General features: G+C 46.3%; 1 protein-coding gene across 1 annotated transcript in view; it reads right to left on the reverse strand.

Annotated features, from left to right (window-relative positions):
- KCNK18 (potassium two pore domain channel subfamily K member 18) overlaps positions 1-20313 on the reverse strand; it is a 173695-nt gene that overhangs the window by 83612 nt on the left and 69770 nt on the right. The window contains exon 2 of the mRNA XM_069611913.1: positions 6259-6408. Within this exon, the coding sequence (XP_069468014.1) occupies positions 6259-6408 (150 nt within the window). The remainder of the gene's footprint in view (positions 1-6258; positions 6409-20313) is intronic.

Genomic DNA, 20313 nt, shown 5'->3' on the forward strand with positions numbered 1-20313 from the left:
AACTACTCCCACCTCAAAACCTTATGTGGGGCACAGATAAATATGCAAACCCCGATTCATGGAATTATTTGAGTGTAAAATGGGGATTTGAGTGTGATTCTGCCCGCAAATCCCTGCGAGACGAATGGGGATTTGCGGGCAGAATGGCACGCACATCCGCATTTTACACGCAAATGATTCCATGAATCAGTGCCACAATGTTTAGTTTAAACATCCATTCAACTTGAAGTTGCAGTTATTGTGGTAAATGGTACTAAAATGACCTGCGGCAGCAGGGGACTTGCTCGTAAGGGTGAGTGGTTGTCATTACACCACATGAGCAGGGTCACCGTCACTTTCAAGTCTCTAAGACTACAATTAAAACATTTAAAACCTGACTCTCCAGCCAGTGCAAGCACTGTTCCAAAACAATCGAACAAAATGGTTACATTTGCACTTGAAATAAACTAAATCAAATATGTCCTTGTAGTGGTATTCCAGAGAGGGTTTTAACCTTGCATGGAGCACTTCATTCAGGGTCCTCCAACCTCTAAGCACTGTCATTTTTATTATGATCTCAGCGATAAGTCAGTTTACCGACCTCTGAAGGATGTTAAGCTAACTCTGCACAGACACCTTTTGACCAGAAGATTAGAGGGCCATTACGAGTTTGCCGGTACGCAGTAAAAGTGCTGGTGATGCGTGCCACCATTGTGTCGTCCTCGTACTTCTTCACCCTAACAGCACGCACCCTCAGAGGACACACAGGAGTAGGATACATCAGCAGCTCAAGGGAGCACTGGAGAGAGGACAGAGGGATGGCAGGGGCAGAATGACTCTGGGGCAGCAGGGCGGTGCACTCCCTCAGAGGAAGCACATGAGTAGGATACATCAGCAGGGCCTGGGAGCGTCGGAGAGATGACAGTGTGGTGACAGGGGCAGAATGACTCTGCGGCAGCAGGGCGGTGCACTCCCTCAGAGGAAGCACATGAGTAGGATACATCAGCAGGGCCTGGGAGCGTGGGAGAGATGACAGTGTGGTGACAGGGGCAGAATGACTCTGCGGCAGCAGGGCGGTGCACTCCCTCAGAGGAAGCACATGAGTAGGACAGATCAGAAGCGCATGGGAGCGCGGGAGAGATGACAGTGGGGTGACATGGGCAGAATGCCCTGGGGGCAGTAGATGGGCACACACCCTCAGAGGAAGCACAAGTCTAGGATACAATCAGCAGGGCCTGGGAGCGAGGGAGAGATGACAGTGGGGTGACAAGGGCAGAATGATCTGGGGGCAGTAGAAGTGCACACTCAGGATCCTTTCGTAATCATAATTTAGCAAGCTTCATCATCACTGCATCCAATCCAATGAAATGAAATCTAACTGAAATAAAGTGGTTTGTAATTTTCAAATATCCTGCAGGCTGTCAGAAACTGTCTTTAATCCTTAAGGGTCTTTATTTAGTTGTGCTCAAGATAAAACAAATGTGAATTTGGTTATCGAGCGACAATAAGCTCACAGACACCCGGGCATGCAAATGGTGGCTAAATGCTAATTTACATGCCATTTTGAGGACATGTTTGGATAAGTATTATTAAATGAAGGATTTGAGTGTGTGCAAAGGATGTATCACGTTTGCGCAGTCTGTGAGGGCCTTGAATTGGGTCACCCAATCAGTGGTGGGTGCACTTCATTGTAAGAAGGTGTACAATTTATCGATGAGCAAGATGCGATGAATCCTACGGATCCCTCCCTGTACCCTGCCTAAAATCTCCTCCCAGGTGACTAGGAAAGGCAGACGCCTCCTGATTCTGACCATCGGGTGGTGGTGAATGATCACCTGGGAGGAGACCAGGCCCAGGGTGGTGATGAAATCCCGCGGAATGATCACCTGGGAGGAGACCAGGCCCTGGGTGGTGATGAAATCCTGTGGGATGAGACGCATTATTTATCCGTGAACGGGAAGAACCTTTTAAATGTACTAAGACGTTTAATGGCTTATTGTCATTATGATCTATCTGAATCACATATCCAGTCTGTTGATGTGGATAAAGTTGGTTCGAAGGAAGGAAAGACCAATTTAAGACTTCTACCTTTAAACATACCCCTTACCCCCAGAGAAAGGGAACCTATAAATAATAACGTGAACAAACTGCCAACCCCGGTTCATATAACTGCTTGTGATTCTTCTTAAAATGCATTTAAGGAAAATAGATCTGCATTTAAAAATGTAAAACCAACCATAAAACCTAATTTGTATAGGTAAGGGGTTGTCCTCTTTCTGTACGTGTGAGTTGCTAGGACTGATGTCATCTTCAGAATGTAGGTTATGAGTGTGGAGTGTGAGGTTGGAATGTTGGGAGTTGTATTGGTTCTGAACCGGGCAGTTAGAAGATGTGAGCCTGGGTGGTGGGAGCCAGTGGGCTCTTGTCCCTTGTTCCTCTTGATCTCTCAATTACCTGATGACATCTGATCTTATAACTAAGAAGCTATTAAAGTAATCTTGATAAGTACCTATCCAAAGTATCCAGTGTCTCATTATTTACAATATTTCACCCGTTTTTATTAAAAAACGTTTTGGTAAATTCAGGCGGGATTTGCTAAAGTGTGTTAATTTTACAACGTGTCATTTTGATTATAGACTGTTTCCAATCTTCCATTCAATTTCGAATTGTATGCTTTTGCTCAATCCATTGCTTGTGATTGCTAGTATCTTTCCAGTGTTGCTCCAGTAAAGAATTGCTTTTGTTTCAAGAGTTATACCCATTCATTCATTTATTCATCCATTTCCGAGTGTCAGTTTAGCATTGCCAGGGTTTGAAGTCTGTTTTTCTCTCTTATTTGGGGAGGGAAGTTCGGATTTCAATTTTGTTTCTTGCTGGTCATTCCTGATTACCTGTGGATTCTGTTTATCCACTTAAAATTGATTATTTGTGGGTTGAGGGAACCTTGCAGGGGGAAATTCTAACTCAATCTATGCTATCTTACCTAAAATCAAAAAGTGCTCCTATTCCCTGGTGTTTTGTAGTTGTGTCAATAGAAGGTTAAACTAAGGGCATTGCTTACCTTCATATTGTTATTATCACCCGATTAGTGATTGCTGCCCCATATTAAAAATGGTATGATTTCTTTTCAATTTTAAAATCAATAAATACATATTATATTTTATCAACCAGCCTGGTTCATGGTCCATTGTGACCCGGGGTACTTGAAAAGGGGGTGTGATATGAGTGGTATATCAGCTCAATATTGACTCTAATTTAACATAAGCATTTCAATTGCGCGCTGCATACTGGGCCGAGACTAAGGTTTGCCCCGCCTGATTAAAATCCTTAAAGCATAACTAACATCCTTACAACAGACCCAGCCGCCACAACTACGCTTGATGGTGCAATTGTCTGGGTGTTGTGGAACTTGGTAGACACAGGTTCTGACCCATAACAGTATATATTATATTTATGAAGTTAAATCAATTGTAAAACAGGGGTAGAAAGAATGGCGAGCCATCTGGGACTAAGCAGGTGTTGTGAGAATGTTGGTACAGTAATATGAATACCCCTTGTGCATTGTACAAGGTCTGATTGAATTATTTATGAATTTGAGTGCATTGTTTTGTCATATAAAATGTTAAAGTGTCTGGTATGGAAATGAGTTAGTAAGTAAATAATGTCTAAAACGTTTAAATGTAAACTGAAAACATTAACAAATACATTAAAAAAAATAATCATAATTTTGCTGTTTTGGACTACAAGTCCCACAATCCCATGAGTACTGGGACGAGGAAGAGCACTGACTAGCAATGTTGGAGCAGTAGTCAGGCAATTAAGCCTAACAACCTACACCTGGAGGAAGCTGAGACCATTAAAAGTCCCCCTCAGGTGCAGGCTATTAGATGGAGCTGCAGCTGCAGTCAGTGCAGCTGCAGTTGTAGCAGAAACAAGACAGCACAGTGGGACACTGGGACTCTGACCAAACAGATTTCAGCTGCCTGTCCCAAGAGAGTCCTGTTTCCCCAAACTCTGAATTGCAGTGGTTGTGCAGTGGAAGGCATGAAGGAAGACCTTTTCCACATGTGAACCTAATTGCAGAGATTGCGCAGCAAAAGATGTGCTGGCAACCGTTGCTGAGAAGAGTTTTGCAGCCGAGGGTCCAGAGCAAGAAACGCTCTGTAACTACGAGGCGGGTCGGGAGCACTTTTACAGAGGAAGAGTGTATACCCAAGATAAGCCTGAAGCAGTCAAGTCCTACACGATGAGAAGGGAGTAACACAGAAGCCAGTGAGTGACACCGAGCAATGTGAGACCCTGCGCGAATACAGGCAGGCAACAGAATCTACTAGGGTATGAGTGAAAGCTGTTATAACGTGACTGTTGATGACTGAACGAAAGGAAAGAATGAAAGGTAGCACTTGTGTGTGAGTAAAAGTGTAGTCCCTTTTCTCGCATAAAAGCATAACGCAGAGAAACATCTTAATTGAATGTTTAAACGTCAGAAAACAGATGAAAGACTTTGCGCATTACTAAAAGTGATTCTGAGGCAAAGGTTAGCCTCTGAGTCAATTATAAAATGGTTGAATGTAATGTTACTCTGAAACAAAGTGACTATAACATTAATAATTGTGAATTGAGGAGAACAGCATTGTCCAAGCCAAGAGGGAAACAAGCATTGCCCAAATAAGAGTGAATGAAGCCTGCCCAAAAGAAACCGAGTAGTGCAAGCATTGTCCTAAGTTGAGAAGGATAAAAGCACTGCCCAAGACAAGAGTGTACAAACATTGCCAAAAGAGACAGACAGCAAGTTCTCTGACTAGAATACTCTGGTTGGCAAAGATACAAAGAGGCAAAGGCAAGGTTGGGAAGTGGGACGTTTACTGCTTGTGATTGTTCTCTAAAAGTTGATAGAACTCACATTGTCAAAGCCAAGGAGTGGCAAAGAGGCTGCCTTTCTGCAAGGTGAATGTCAGAAGAAGAGTGCCTTGCTTACTTGAAGGTGCTGAGGTGCACTAAAGTGAATCTCGTCTTATCTGTTTAAAGTCACAAAGAAACCAATTGTTGAAGCTGTGGTAGTACTTTTGGTTGTCAGTGGATTTCAAACTTCAGAAGAACAGTAGAATGTGGAACTGTATGGGACAGAGGTGTAGATCTGCATAGTAAAGTCTAATAGAAGGTAACCTGATATGAGAGTGGTTCAGGTGAAGTCATCCTGACCAAGATATAAACTGTGTTTTAATAACTTAACTTGAAGCTGTGTTTCATTAACCTAACCAGAAATTGTGTCTACCAAAACCTAATTAGGAACTGATTTGACATGTATAAGTTTTGGCAAAATCTTGGCCTGAAATCACATTGGTGCTATTTGATGAAGCAGAAATTGAATATTAAAAGAGGTAGAACCTTTCGGTTGGTTGAGCTGTGGTTCACAAACATGTATCTCGACATTTTTGAAGAAACCAGGAACTGAATTGAGAATTTGTTTTAACCCTGCATTTCCTTGTTTCTTTTTGTTAAACTTTGCAACTGAATCTAACTTGAAACCTGGGGAAGGGGAGTTCGCTCTTGTTATCAAGAGACACTGTGAATATATCAGAAGTACAATAATTGATATTGTTGTGAATTACCATATATTCTTTGTTCATTTTATGTTTAAGTGTGAGGGCCAGATATCCTGTGTTAGAGTGTTTTCCTTTAGTTTTTATAGGCAGGGAAATCCGTGTCAGAGTAGGGATTGCGAGGCATTTGATGAAACTTCTAATTTAATAAAATGGTGTATTTTGAGAAATCATCAAAAAGTTGTCCGCCTCACATTTCTGCCCCCTCGCAAAGCACACAGAAAATGGCCAAATAATGTAACACTCTTCACGAGATTGCTCAGTGTGAAGACCAACCCAGCGCGATCCTGGAGTATGTGAAGGAGATCCACCAATAGGAACTGTTTTTCTTTTGTAAGAACAATGTTGACACACCCATGTCGGCTTATTTGAGGGAAGACCATTGACATTGAAGTTTCAATCATGTACCGCAGTATTCTACTTCCCCAGGGCAGTTTAAAATCAATACAACCATATCATGAAGGATACATTTTTGACCAGCATACAAATCATTTTAATATATTGCCTGTCTTGTGGTTGTCATCTATCGCTTCGGCTGAGAAAAGCATGACCACGCTGTTGGCTGACTATCCTTTCACACTCATGGATTAAAGCCAACCCTTTGCGTTGGCCTGGAGGAACTGCATTTAGTATAATGGAGATTGCTTTCATGACGCAGTTGCCCGTAATCACTTACCCACAGTTGTGAACACCGTGCAGCAGAAAAAGAGTGACCCAAGAAAGCTCCACTGGATCTGCGGGTTTTTGTTCCACTCCACCTTAAAGTGTTTCATCAGTTCTGTTGCCGCCTGCATAAAGTTCTGCTTCAAGTAGAGGGAGGAGTTTCCTGCCATGAGAGAAGAAAAAACATTTAGGTGTCGCAAGATCAAACTGTTATGGCAACCCCTCACATCGCTAAAGCCCCCAAACCAACTAGTTGCAATCATTACCCACAACCCCACTTGAGCAGAACCCCCATACTCCATTCTCCATAATGGCTAGTTTTCTTAAAATCACGCAGGTGAAGGGAGAGAAATGGACGACCAACCGCCAACAACCCACTGAAGAATAACCAATGGCAATGACATGACCTACGCAAGAGGAGAGTGTTCACTTTTTTCAATCTTATGCATAATTAATTTACCTTGCAATGCTATTCCCTGTAGAAGACACAGACAAGATGAAACAAATGCATTCTTCACTGGAGCAATAGTTCCAGTGAGGAAATGGTGTCTTCCCTATGGGCTTGCAACTATTAGTTTGCTGCTTAGTGGAGCTTCCCTTGGGTCTCAGTAAAACCAATGAAATATTGAAAGTGTGGTGGCATTAAAAGAGCATCAAGAGTAACCGAGGGAAGCTGGAAGACCAAAAGGAACAACTGGGGGATGTGTTGTACTCTTAGATTGTGACTATGTGAGTTGGTGGAGCACCTAACGTAGTTAGGTGTCAGGCCTCCAAGCCCCGAAGCTAAGAGGTGCTTCTGTGCCTGGGATAGATTTAGGGACACCTTGACCTCTTTCCACTGGCACCCATACTTTCAATACCTTGGAACGTTACTGAGGTAGACCAGCATTGGATAGGTTAGAATGTGTTAAGAAGAGGCTGTGCCTTAGGCTAAGTAGTAGAAGTTGCCATTTATATAGCGCCGTTTCCCATTATCATGGTCTCAACGTGCTTGTGGTGGAAACGCCCTTGGGGACCGAAGTCCAGGTATGGGAACATTCTCAAAGGCTTAGAATGCGTGTGTGCCTTTGGCCAACATTAGGGATTAGGTGGGCTGGCTAGGCGCCTGTAAGCAATCCAAGAGGTCACGCATGTGGGAGGCTGCTGAGGGAGGTTACGAGTAGGTGGGAGTGCAAGAGACTCGTTATGTGTCCACTTTGACTGACTGTTGTCGTAGGGTGTCGCTGTATCCCAATGGCAGACGTGTTGAGGCAAGTTTGCTGTAAGTAGGCGTAAAAACGTTGTGTCCTACTAGACCGAATTTGTTATAGGTCGTAGCTGCATTCTAAAGTGTGTGGCAGGTTTCCACCAAGTGGTGCCTTTATACATACCAAGAGCTCTGATGGAGCATATCCTTGATGTCACTGTCATCCGATCATCTGTGGGGTAGAAAACCAGCTACCCTTGTAAACATTTCTAGGCACTATGGAGAGGTTATCCACTGGTCTTCAATCGGAATAGACCGACTGTCGCAGTATATCTTCTAGGCATCGACATGCAGGCTACCAAGGATCTTGGATATTAGGATACTCTAAGCGCAATAGACAGGCTACCTATATAGTCATACTAAATATATTCCATGTTCTATAAACGTTACCAATAGCCATCTACTAACTGCAATATCAGGATAAGCCTCTAGGGGAGCAACATGTCTGGGGGGCTGGGGGGGTGCTAAGGTGACCAGGAAGAGTGTGCGGTAATAGGAGGTTTATTGGTGCATCTATTTACTCATTGGCATATCAGTAGTTAAGAGATTTTAGATAGTTGTTGCAAGTGTCTCTAGGCAGTGCAAAGGCAGTGCGGCTGCAATAACGCAGCTGCGTCTCCCTGGTCTACCCTCTGCTTCTCTCTACTGAGCTCTCTTACTTGCTGCACACTCAGGCCTACAGGCGAAGTGTGCCTTATAAGAAATGAGTAACATTTACATTAACGGCTGCTGTCTGCCTGGAGGGCGAATCGTGTTCTAATCAGTGCTGTCAGAGATCGGGGTGGAGGCACTGGGAAGACAGCCGGCTCCACCTGGTGGTTTCCGATGAAGTGTCTGGTAGAATTGGATTGAAGGTTGGATGGTCCACATGTTCTCTGTGACCGTTTTCAGGTTGCTGGTGGAAATAGACAAGTTTTTAGGTTTTTCCTGAAGGAGAGGTAGTCACCATTGCGGCGCTGTGAAGAGGAAGGCTGTTCCAAAATTGATGCTTGGATAGAGAAGGCTGATACTCCCACTCTGGTGGAGTTGTGAGGTGGAATAATGAGGACTGCTGAGCTGGACTTGAGGTTTCTGGTGGGTTGGTAGTGAGTGATCCTCTCCTGGAGGAACTCTGGTCCGGTGTTATGGAGGGCTTGGTGTGTGATGTACAATGCCGTAAAAGTCCCGACGGTGGATAGGAAGCTCTTAGGAGATGGGGGAGATGTGCTCTCTGGGTGAGAGGGCGAGGAGTCGTCTTGCCACTGAATTTTGGATTTGTAGGCGTTTCCTGAGCTGATGTGCTGGGGCACCTAGATAGAGGGAGTTGGCATAGTGTAGGTGGGAGATGATAATGGCATAAACGGAGGAAACTCTGTGTGGCTAGGAGATAAGGAAGATTCGCCTCAGGATGCAGACCTGGAAATGGAATATTACGGACACAGAATTGATGGTTGGGAGAGTGTGCATCCACTCATTTGTACTGATGTGGAAGCTGCAAGTGGCGCTCCTCGGGATGGTGGCCAGGGTATTGGGTTAGGGATTAGAGCAGGTTTGCTACATATTAGGATTTCTCTTTCACCCGGTTTTAGGAGAAGGTGGTTGGCCGTCATCCATAAGTTGATAGCAAGAGGTGGGAGGAGAGATTGGGTTGGTGGAGGCTGGTATCCTGGGGATTTTGAAGATTATCTGGGTGCTGTCTGCATAGTAGTAGCAAGTAAAGTTGTGAGAGTGTATGAGTGCCGGCAGAGGGCTAAGGTAGAGGTTGAAGAGGAAGGGCGACAGGAAGGCTTCCCCAACGGACCCCTTTCGGAAGAGGGTGAGGGGCGGAGGAGAAAGGTGTAAGGAGCATGAGTTGCGATCGATTGGAAAGGAATTAAGAGATCCATTTTAGGGCAGTGTCTTTGATGTCTAGTGTGAAGAGTCTGTCTATGAGTATTGAGTGGTCGATGGTGTCAAAAACAGAGGATGGATCGAGGAGGATGAGTGTGCCGCATCCTTCCGAATACGCAGACCTTTTGAGGTCATCCCAGATAGACACAGGAGTGGGTTCAGTTCCTCATAGGGGTCTGAACCCCAGATTGGTTTAGGAGCCTGTTGGCTTCTGTGAAGAGGGCTACTTGCATAGAGGCAATGCGGTTTGGGAGTTTGGCAATGAAGTGGGTGTTAGAGATAAGGCAGTAGTTCGAGGGAGAGAAGGAGTCGAGAGAGGGTTTTTTGAGAAAGGGTATGACATAAGGGATTTTGAAGGCCGCGGGGAAGTTATCAGATGATAGAGAATTTTTAATAATGGACTGTGCAGTGTTGCCTGCACAGGTAGTAGATAGGATCTTTCCAAGGAGATGAGCGGGACAGGGATCTACTGTGGAGCCCGAGGCCCGGCTAAGTGAAGGTAGTTTGATGAATTCGGAGTGGGAAATAGGACTGAACGCGGAGAGGCCTGGCTGAGTAGTCGGGGGAGGATTTGCACTCAAAAGGTTGGAGGGAGAGGGGCAGACGGAAGCAAGTTTGGAGGTAATGGAGCAGTGTCCAACAAGAGAAATGTTGTGAAATTGATCAGTTTGTTTCAGAAGGATTGTGAATGTGGGGAGGGTGGAGATATGCAGCTAGGAGACTTGAATTCTGCAAGGATTTTATGGAGTACCCTGACTGGGTTATTGGAGCTGGAGATTCGGTTTCCATAGCAGCTTAAGTGAGGATGGGCAGAGGAGACTCTTTGAAGCCGAGAGGTTGGGGTGACTTGAAGCTACATAGCACTACAAAGTGGAACACAGCCTGCACGTGGGCAGCAACATATATTGTCCCGCATTTACTTCCAGGTGATTTCCTGGATAACTGTGGCTACGGGGGAAGCAAGTGACTGCAGGGTTCATGGCCAGGAGGCATGGGGGCTGCCTCGAGCAGTGTGGGCTCTTTATTGTACTATGAGGAGAGAGAAAAGGGAAACATGCTAAGGAAAGAGGAAAGCCGTGCATCAAGAGAAGTATGGAAGGTGGCAAGGAGGGCACAGGAGGCAGCCAGGGTCGGTCTAAAACATCACCAATGTGCCCTCTAGTCCCCACGCCTGTGACTGGTGAAGCCTAATTGTACATAACTCGATGTGCAAAGGGCCACCGAGTATAGTACCTGGGCATGTTACAGTGACGTCTGAATCATCTCACAGCCTGCTACACAACAAACTGAAATGGATGATATGGGTGAATGTGGTGCTCAGATTTCAAGCAGATCGTTCTCTGAACATGACGTTTTTGCCTCCCATAACTCTTAGCAGGTAGCTCATGGTCATGTCTGAGTTTCCACAACACCCCTTTCTCTCATCTGAGAGAAAGAGAGAAAGAGAGAAAAAGAGAGAAAGAGAGAAAGAGAGAGAGAGAGAGAAAGAGAGAGAGAAAGAGAAAGAGAAATTGGAGCTGGACAAAAGGATCTGTCTGCAAATGGCCTGGTGTAGGAATGCATGTGTTTCAGGTTGTTTGGCCTTGTAAGGCCTACTCCCCCCCCCCCCATCAGCCAATTTACGGACTCCCCTCAAAGACCATCTACCACCTTACAATACGCACACAAACCCCTTTACCCCCAACAGTCTGCCACCAGAGGCCTACAGAGCCATGGCTACGCTCTCCTCTTTAGCCCTGAGCACTCGCCCACCTCAGCGGCATACCAGACCCAAAGTGCGTAGTCCATCAGATCCTGGCCTCCTCCCTATGGATAACACACTCACAAGTTTCTCCACCAAACCCACAGAAAGCAGATTGGCACACAGGAACCGGGTACATCCGACCTACACCCATCAACACCACAGGTTTTGCATCGGCCTCTACCACTGTCCCACTAATGAACCCCACCTCAGTTTTTTCTTACACAGCCACACTCGGCGAGGCCACCAATAGTGGTAGATGGGAGCTATACAAGGACACTTACATTGCATCAGGGTAAAATGAATATATAATGAGGATGCATCATAATGGATCCTGTGATGCCACCATGTTCCCAACTCCTTTCCTATTGCGTCCCAGTGTGTGTGACAACCAACTTGCATTAGTCACATGCAAAGCTCACAGCTGCGGGACTGCTCAATCTGTGATATGCCTTCTGCATTAAGCGCCTTTTTAATGACAATGCAGGTGTTTAGTCCGGTGGCTTTACCACGCAGGCCTTTACCACGCAGGCGTTTACCACACAGACTTTTACCATGCATGCTTTTACCACACAGGCGTTTACCATGCTGCTAATGGCAAAATAGGTTTGCAGTTAAGAAGGGGGTCAGAGGGAGCAGGGAATGAGTGGGGAGTGGGAGAGAGGAATTTAAAGAAATTTAGGTGATGGAGGTAGGAAACACCACATGGGAGAGGGTAAAGGGGAGGATCCTTTCAAGAGATGAAGAACATGGGCTGAAGGCAGGTGGCGGGTGGACCCCCAGTCGGAGGAACATGTGGACGCCAGATATCAACATTATAAATACAGTGCTTAACATAAAACATTGCAAAGGCATGAACCCACTTGTTCTCCAGTGCTTTGCCATCAACCCTGATGTCTCTATGATGGAGTAACAAACCTGGAAGGTTTACTGTACCCTGTTCCTCTCAGCATCTTCCGTCCTATACACAGGTGTGTTTATAGGGGGAGGATCTACTTTGAAGAGAGGCACCAAGAGTGATGGCAAAGTGAAGGACAAGCAGGTCAAGTGGCAACAGATGGAACGAAGAGGAAGCCTGGCCTAGAACGTGGGTGTACGAAGGAAAGTAATACTGCGTTATCTGATTAACAGACTCCAGCTACTGCAGAATGCTGCTGCCAGATCCATACTTCGCCCCCCTTTTGGATCTCATATGTCCCCTCTGATGAAGAAATTGCATTGGCTCCCCGTTGCTACTGGGATCTTCTTTAAATCCATGTGCATTGTGCACTGTGCTTTCTGTGGCTTGGGAGCGGAGTAGCTGCAGGCCAAAATGTGCCAACTCGCTCCATGAGATCCCAATCTGCTCTTCTTGTAGTAGTTTCTCGGTACTGACTTTCATGTAAGGGGGGGGGGAACCGACGAGCTTTTTCAGTGGTGGCCGCAACGGCCTGGAATTTTCTCCCTCTGGCCCTACGGGGCACTGTCGATCATTTCATCTTCCGCAGATTACTGAAAATGACTCTGTTCTAGAGTTGCCTTGGAGTCTGTTATATTAAAACTCACCTATTCATGCGACAGCGCCCAGATGCCCTCGGGCATGTGTGTGGTTTACCAAGTTCATTTAACATAACATAATACATGGAGGGGCAAAGCCCAGTGGGGAAAATAACTTGGACAAATGTAGCTCTACAGGCATTTGGGGAATGGCCCTGGAGAAAGCTTTAAGGGGCTATTCATTTTGGAAGAAATGGGGGCCCTTCAAGGAGAAGAGGTTGGGCAGGCAAGGCTGCAATGCTGCCAGCCCATGCCCGCCCAGGAAAAGAGGAGGGAAGCCCCGGAGATCCAGGTACACAGTGGTGAGCAAGATGTCTAATTTGCTGTAATGAAGAGGTGAGCATTGTAAGGAGAAGGCTGGAGAGGGTCAAAGAATGGACAACCTCAAGGGATGCACCCTTAGAGTGGCCTGGGCAAGCAATCGCATAGGCAGAAAGCCCATTGCCCCAAGAGTGGTCCCAAGTGAGGCGCTATAGGAAACTATGGATTGGGGCAGAACTGGACATATCTGCATAACGGCATGGTTGAGAGGTAGAGGACTGGAGAGAAGCATCCTCAGAGGGAGAGGGCCATGGTCTGGCTGGAAAGAGTGCTGAGTGTGGCTCTCTGAACTGTGGAAAGGTAAGGCAGATAAGGAAGTGAGAGAGATAAGGGTCACAGGACTGAACATGGAATTAGCAGAAAGTGACCCTCCACTGCCCACCCTGTTATATTAGGTTATCTGAACTTATTAAGCACATGTACGCCTGTAGTCATCATGGCAGTAGTCACGTGAGAGGAGGAATCCCTTAGAGTAGGAGACGGAGTTGAAAAGTTATTCTAAAATAAAATGGTTTTCCACAGCTTACGGAAGGTAGGATGATCAACGGTCCCACGTAAGGCAAGAGGCTGTTCTGGCCAAAATGGCCCGCCCACCCATTTGTGAGAGTCTGGTCTGGGGGATTGCCACAAGAAGCGCAGACCGAAAGCGCAGGGCACGAGTAGGAACACCCTGCCTGAGACTCAGTGATCTGCTCCTCTGTGTTTCCTCCCCGGTTGCTGGTAGAGCCCTTGCTGTCAACTGCTGCCTTACCCTACTCTTAGCTCACCGCTCCTTTTTCCCCCACTTCGCTCACTGTGTTCTCCCCCCTATGATTGTAAAGCGCTCCGTTGCTTCCGGGAGGGTATCAGGTAATAATGTCCCCATGCATAAAGCTGCAAAGGGAAAGCCATTGGCGACATTATATATGGTGACATTATCTATGGGGATGGGTTGCAGGGAGGTCTCCTGCTCCCCCTGTAAAAAAAAAAACGTGAGAGTTTGCGGGTTGTCCCCAGCATGTTCAATGTAATAATGTCTCCACAAAAAACAGCAACTTTTTTTATCAGGAGACATTTTTGCGGGGACATTACTACATGGAATCTCCCAGAGGTAGGTTTGCGCTCAATAAATACCATAATAATAAAAATAAAAGTGACCATACAGGGAGCATCACAAGTGATGTGAGAGGTCTACAAAATGGAGTCCCAGGGCAAGATGCCAGCTCTGCATTGATAATGTACCCTCCAGAAAATGAGAGAAGGGCCACATTAAAGTCACTACACTTTTCTCAACATATGTACAGAAAGTGAGAGGCAAAAAGTGGCCTAAGGAAAAAGATAGAATCATTATGGTCCACAGAAAAATGAGAGCTGGGCCGAGATGTTCTTACTGAAAGCCAACAGCTACTGTATGAAATAGCCAAATAGATGGGGTGGTGTTTATCAAGCATCTGGAGATCACAAGAAGCAAACATTGGGGGGTATGGCATGGGGCTTCACCCTGCCATGCTGAACACCTTGAAGAGGCGCTATACATAGCACGAAACACGTGTCCAGAACTAGGCCAACTTACATTACTAACGAAAACATTTATGTTCAACCCACCAAGATGTGAGGCTCACCATTTTGCTCTCGAAGATGGAGGCGCTAAAAGCAAATATGCCCGTTACCATGGCAATGGGTGCCAACACTAAGGATGCTAGCTCACCTGGCCTCCCCAAAATGATAAGAGTGCTGGCAGAACTCGGCTCCTTAATGGCAAATTAACTATTCAAGGCCTAACGTGTTTCGAACTGATCAATGGCACAGGCCTGTTGAATGGCCAAATGACCGAGATGCCACTCACTAAACAGAGGAGCGGGAAACTAGGCAGGGCCAGGTCGAGGATGGTGATGTCACATCCCAAAAGGAGATGAAGACCCTCAAGGACACTACAATTCCTAAAGAGCATAACCCAGGATTTGGAAGAGTCAGAAAGACCCTCAAATTTGAAGGTCTTCATATAGTGGATGCGAGGAAGGCTCAAGTTCTCTGAACATGGGTCTGCATCCTTTGGCTATCCAGATGTTTTGAACTACAACTCCCATCAGCCCTAGCCAGCATAGTAAACGGTGAGTGGTCATGGGAGTCGTAGAGCAAAACATCTGGAGAGCCATAGGTTGGAGAGCTTGCAATATGTGCCTGACTCTCTAAAGAAGATTCGGCCAGAAATCTGTAAATGAGACTTCCACAAAGAGATGCACTGGGCACAGCAAGCCAATACACGAAAGACATCTTACAACCTCAACTAATCATTCTGCCGTTGGGAGTGTTCCTCTTAGAAAACAACCTGCCCTTCTCTTGCATCCAAGGAAGCCACACTCTTTTGCCAAATCAGCTATTCCATTCTTAGACCGCAGCCGTGAGTCTAGGCAAACTCATTGACAGCTCAATCAGGACGTCAATAGGTTCAATGATCTAGGGGTCGCCGTCATTCCACAATATGCAGGCAACCTCACGATCTGCTTCATGGCAAGTGCCTACTTTTGCTTTTCCCACAGAAATGCAGAGGAGCTATATAGCACGCTTTAGTGAGATTTGAACAGTGAGGGTGTGAAATCTGACTACCTACTGTGACACCCAGCCAGATGTGGGACCCTTTCTCCCTCTGCAAAGAGGCAGCTGCACCTGAGCTGCCCCTCGCTGGTGATGGCCACTGAGGCAGACACACTGGCCTGGGGTTGCTGCTGTGACTCGGGCTCAGTGAGGGTTGTCTATATGGCATGGGAGGAAGCTGTTGAATTAATCGTAACCACTGCCAGTGCTCCACCTTCCACATCATAGTATTTGTCTCCATTTGCATAAGGAGGTAAGCCATTTGGAAATCATTCTTGGTCCTTCCACCAATAGGAGCAGTCCATCCCAAACTGCTAGGTCACATCCGATCTGTACAGAAAAACAAATAACCCCAGGCACATTTCGCCTCATTGTGCCTCATCAGCGAGATGATGCTTGGTTCCCTATGGCACAGAGAGCAAGTGAGCAACGCCTGGGAATACCACTTCACACATAGGGAGACAAACTACCACCACGAAATGTGATGGATAGACATTGTAAATTAATCTTAACTACTGGCATTGCTCCGAGAAACCTTTCACATCCTTAAGTCTTGTCTTTGCCACTCCAGAAGAGGACCAGCCATATGCAAATCTGCATTGGTACTGTTTGCAAAGGTCCATCCCAACCTGCTAGACCACGCCCCTTCTACAGGGAAGCACAAGCAAACCCAGACTTGGTTCAACCTTGTTGGGTCTTGTGAGGAACTCATGGTGACAAGTAAGACAGACACAAGTGATCACAGTGCAAGAGTGTTTATTGAACAATCAAATTGGTATGCAGGGTTGGAAAAACGCCTAATCTAAGTCTAAATCTAAAATGGAAACAGGTGTAGACCATCAAATGAAAATAAGGCAGTCTTAATGGCTTCAAGTCAAATAAAAGGGCCTATACTAAACAAAACAATTGCCAATTCCTGTAGTTTATCAATATGGGGCTCGACCAGAGTCTCTCGAGTTAGCACTCACCTGGTGCTGCTTTCCCTCTGCAGATGATCTCCTCCTCACACTTTGAACAGTTTCACTTTAAAGTTCATTAGCGCTTCTTCAAAACTTGCCAATTTGTGATTCTCACACACCACAGGCCGGTGCTTATCGATTCTCCCCACGACTCACCGGCTGTGATGAACCGCTTGGATTTCGGCTTCTCTGGAGTCAAGGCTGATACCACAGGCGCGGTATTCTCCTCTGCTCCGCCTTATCAGCATATGCTTGCCTCGTGTAACGTTGACATCCGCAGCAGAACACTTGTGCTATTGTTCGCAGACTTAGATTCCCCTCCACAAAGGTTCCGCAGGCCTGGTCCAAAAAGGGCAAGGTCACTTCTCTCCTTGCCACCCTCTCACTTACTGCTGCCTTTCTCCTTCGCTTGAACTGCCAAGTAGCTGCCATCTCGACATGCTGTCTGCCGTGTTTGTCTTGCTCGTACTGTGCTCTCTAGTTCCACCTTTTATCTCTGTGGGGAAGGGAAAGTGTGGTCAGGTGGTTGTGATTCTGATCAATTGCCTGAATTTGCCTGGCCCTGGTATTGGGACATGTCAGGTAAATGGCTCTATTGTTAGTCCGTTGCTCGTTGTTTGAAAGTGTTTGCTGTGGAAACGAGGGGGCATTGTTTTGGAATGTCCGACATGAGCGGATGGGGAAAAGGTGTTAGAGGAAGGGGGATATCACGTCTCACGATCGGTGTCCCACTCCCAAGGACCACCCATCCAGGTGATCCTCCCTCACTGGTCCACCCCCAGGAACTGGATCCAATAGCGATGGCTGTGTCCTGGCCACCTGGATGACAGATCCCCGGGACTAGCTAGGGAGACACTTTCATGTTTCTCACAATCTCATCAGCGAGGTGACGTTTGTTTCCCTTGGACTCATTAAGCAGGAGGAACACATCTGGATTTGCTATGCGTCACTTAGTGAGATAAACTATTACCAACCAACTAGATGGGTGGGAGTCTTTGTATTAATCTTAACTACTGGCACTGCTCTGTGCACCCTTCCACAACATGGCTTTTTCTCATGTGTACACCATTGCAGAAGGGGGACCCGCCATGTGCAGATCTGTATTGCCACTGCCATGTGTGGGCGCAGTCCTTCCCAAACTGCTAGGTCATATCCCCTTTGCAGGTAAACATGTGTCGGTTTTTCTGGGCCTCATCAGTGGGGTGAACCTTAGTTCTCAATAGATACAGTTGACTGGCATTTCAGGTTGGTCTGCCCTTAGAGGCAGGTCCAGGCTAACATGCAATTGAGTGGGTTAGAGTCCATAGAACAATCTATCTTAGCTTCACATTGAGTCTAATTTGGAATGACTTGGGGTTCTCCCCTGTGTGTGCATGTCAATCGTTGCTCTCTGTAGGATGTTGAAGGTCGCGAGACTGAAACATACATGTGAGTCACCAGGTATGACAGGTGAGCATATGACATTCACAGAAAGGAGCATGTGTATAACTGATATCCAGGATGCGGGGTCGGGGAAGGAGGGTCTAACTGCATCCTAAGAAGATCCCCTTCTGAGTACGAGTTGCACAATGGTCTATGCAAGGCTAAGAAGGTTAAAAGGCACCAAGAGCGGTGCACGCACATCCCCTTAGGTTGGCCCCAATGCCCCCTCAGATTCTGTAACAAAGCGTTCTTGTGATTGGAAAGAGTGGTGTGAGGAGGAGGAGGGCCTCTAGATGGATACAGTAAGAAGGGGGGGAAGGGGCTAGAGCATTTCAGGTCTGTGGGAGCCAAGGACATCCACCTTTTTGGCACTGGCAAGGACCGTAAAACAAACGAAAGGCACCAGATGGTGAATTCCTCGGGCCACATAAGAGCCTCTACCATGGATTTGCATCGGAAGGCAAATCAATGGTGGAATCGGAGTCTGCGTTAAGGGACTCGGAATATCCATACATTTGGAAGAGTCCATTTATTTTTTTAAAACAGCTGCGCTCTGTCAATCGTAGCAGCGGCTGGGAAGAGTCAGGATGTCCATGGAAATGGAAGGTGGGGTTCCATGCGGAGCACCTCTTCCATTTCCATGCGCAGTAACCAGGAAGTTAGGGGGACAGTAAGATCCGGGCGGAGGAGCCCATTTCATATAAGCTATTGGTTTGGGGTGGGGTGTTGAGGGTCTAGATTTGGGGGCAGGGTAGGAGGGAACACAGCAGCACTGGGTGCTAGGACCACTTGAGTTGCTCCAAACCCAGGCTTGCATCGGTAGATTCAGCCCAGGTTTGGAGCGACCTGTTGGCTATTGAACCCTCAAAGGATGCTAATGATAAATCATATAATGCCATGCCTAGTAATCACAATTACACATAATGAGGTCTCGGCACCTACCACTGACAACCTTGGAGTAGCCTTAGCCCTATGGCCTCCTCTAGGCCCTTCTTCTAGCTGAGCTATGAAGGTAATCCTGGCCTCCTGCAGACAAGCCCCACTCCAGGAGACAGCACACCAGAGGGGTTTGGGAACATCTGGAGTGTTGGGACGAGGTAGGAGCCCCAGTGCAATGGTGATTACAATATGTAATCTATGCATTACCCCAGTGTATGCTACCTTTTCCCGCTCCTCACATAATGAGGCCCTATCCAGGTATGCATAATTTTCGCCACACCCGTTGAAATGGAAAACACATGGTCTGCATGTTCATTTTGGCTCTGTGAATTAATGTGGTGCGTGTTGTGGTGAGGCGGAGCAAGGACTCTGACTAGGAGGTGTCATGTTTGGGGCTATAGACATTTATAATACAAAAACAATACACCTATCTTTCCCTACTTCTAGAGAGGTTTCCCTACCTCAACCTAAGAAAACCTGGGTGCACGTTAGGATGTCAGTCAAAACTAAAATATATACCGTCCTCCATCTCAAATTCACTACTCTGTCCCCGCAACTAATCAACATAAAAAATGTTCAATTAAATGCTTCAAATAGCACCAGGAGAATGACTCCCTTCTCCTGGTGACATATTCCACTTTCGAGTAGTTTCCACAGCGGTCTCTTGTTATGGGGTATGAATTAACAAAGTCTTTAGACCAGGAGAATGTCTCCCTTCTCCTGGTCAACTTGGAAAAGATATTCAACCAGACTTTAAACGGTTCATTCCATAAACCTCACAGTCATTTCAGTTCTTTCCACAAACTTCAGAATGTTTGCCCAGCTTGTATTTGCCTCTATGGTAGTCTCTAATAGCTCTTTACGCAATTTGTTTCCAACCAGTTATCGTGAGTTTCACCATTTTAACAAGTGTGACACCTCCTGAGTCTCTCTCAACTCTTGATGCCTTCTGTGTCAGCACTGTGACGAGAGAGATGTCTCCCGAGACACTCTTGCTTGATGTGACTTTGTCATCACTAGTGTGACGAAGGAGATTACTCCCAATGCACTCTTGATTCATATGACTTTCTGGGTCACCACTGTGATGAAGAATATTACTCCTGATGCACTCTTGCTTAATATGACTTTTGTTGTCACCACTGTGATGAAGGAGATTACTTCTGGTGCACTTGTGCTTCTTCTGACTTTTGTTGTCACCACGGTGATGAAGGACATTACTCCTGATGCACTCTTGCTTGATCCGACTTTCTTTGTCACCACTTTGATGAAGGATATTACTCCTGATGCACTCTTGCTTAATAAGACTTTTTTTGTCACCACTGTGATGACAGAGATGACCTCTTTTGCACGTTTGCTTAATATGAATTTCTTTGTCAGCTAGGTCACGCCCAACCCCTACTGTGTCTCCCGTGTTTCCCTTTACCCAATTGTCGGTGATGATACGTCACCAGTTCTTCCTAG

Source organism: Ambystoma mexicanum, chromosome 8, assembly GCF_040938575.1.
Source record: "Ambystoma mexicanum isolate Mex_15411 chromosome 8, UKY_AmexF1_1, whole genome shotgun sequence".
Lineage (NCBI taxonomy): Eukaryota > Metazoa > Chordata > Amphibia > Caudata > Ambystomatidae > Ambystoma > Ambystoma mexicanum.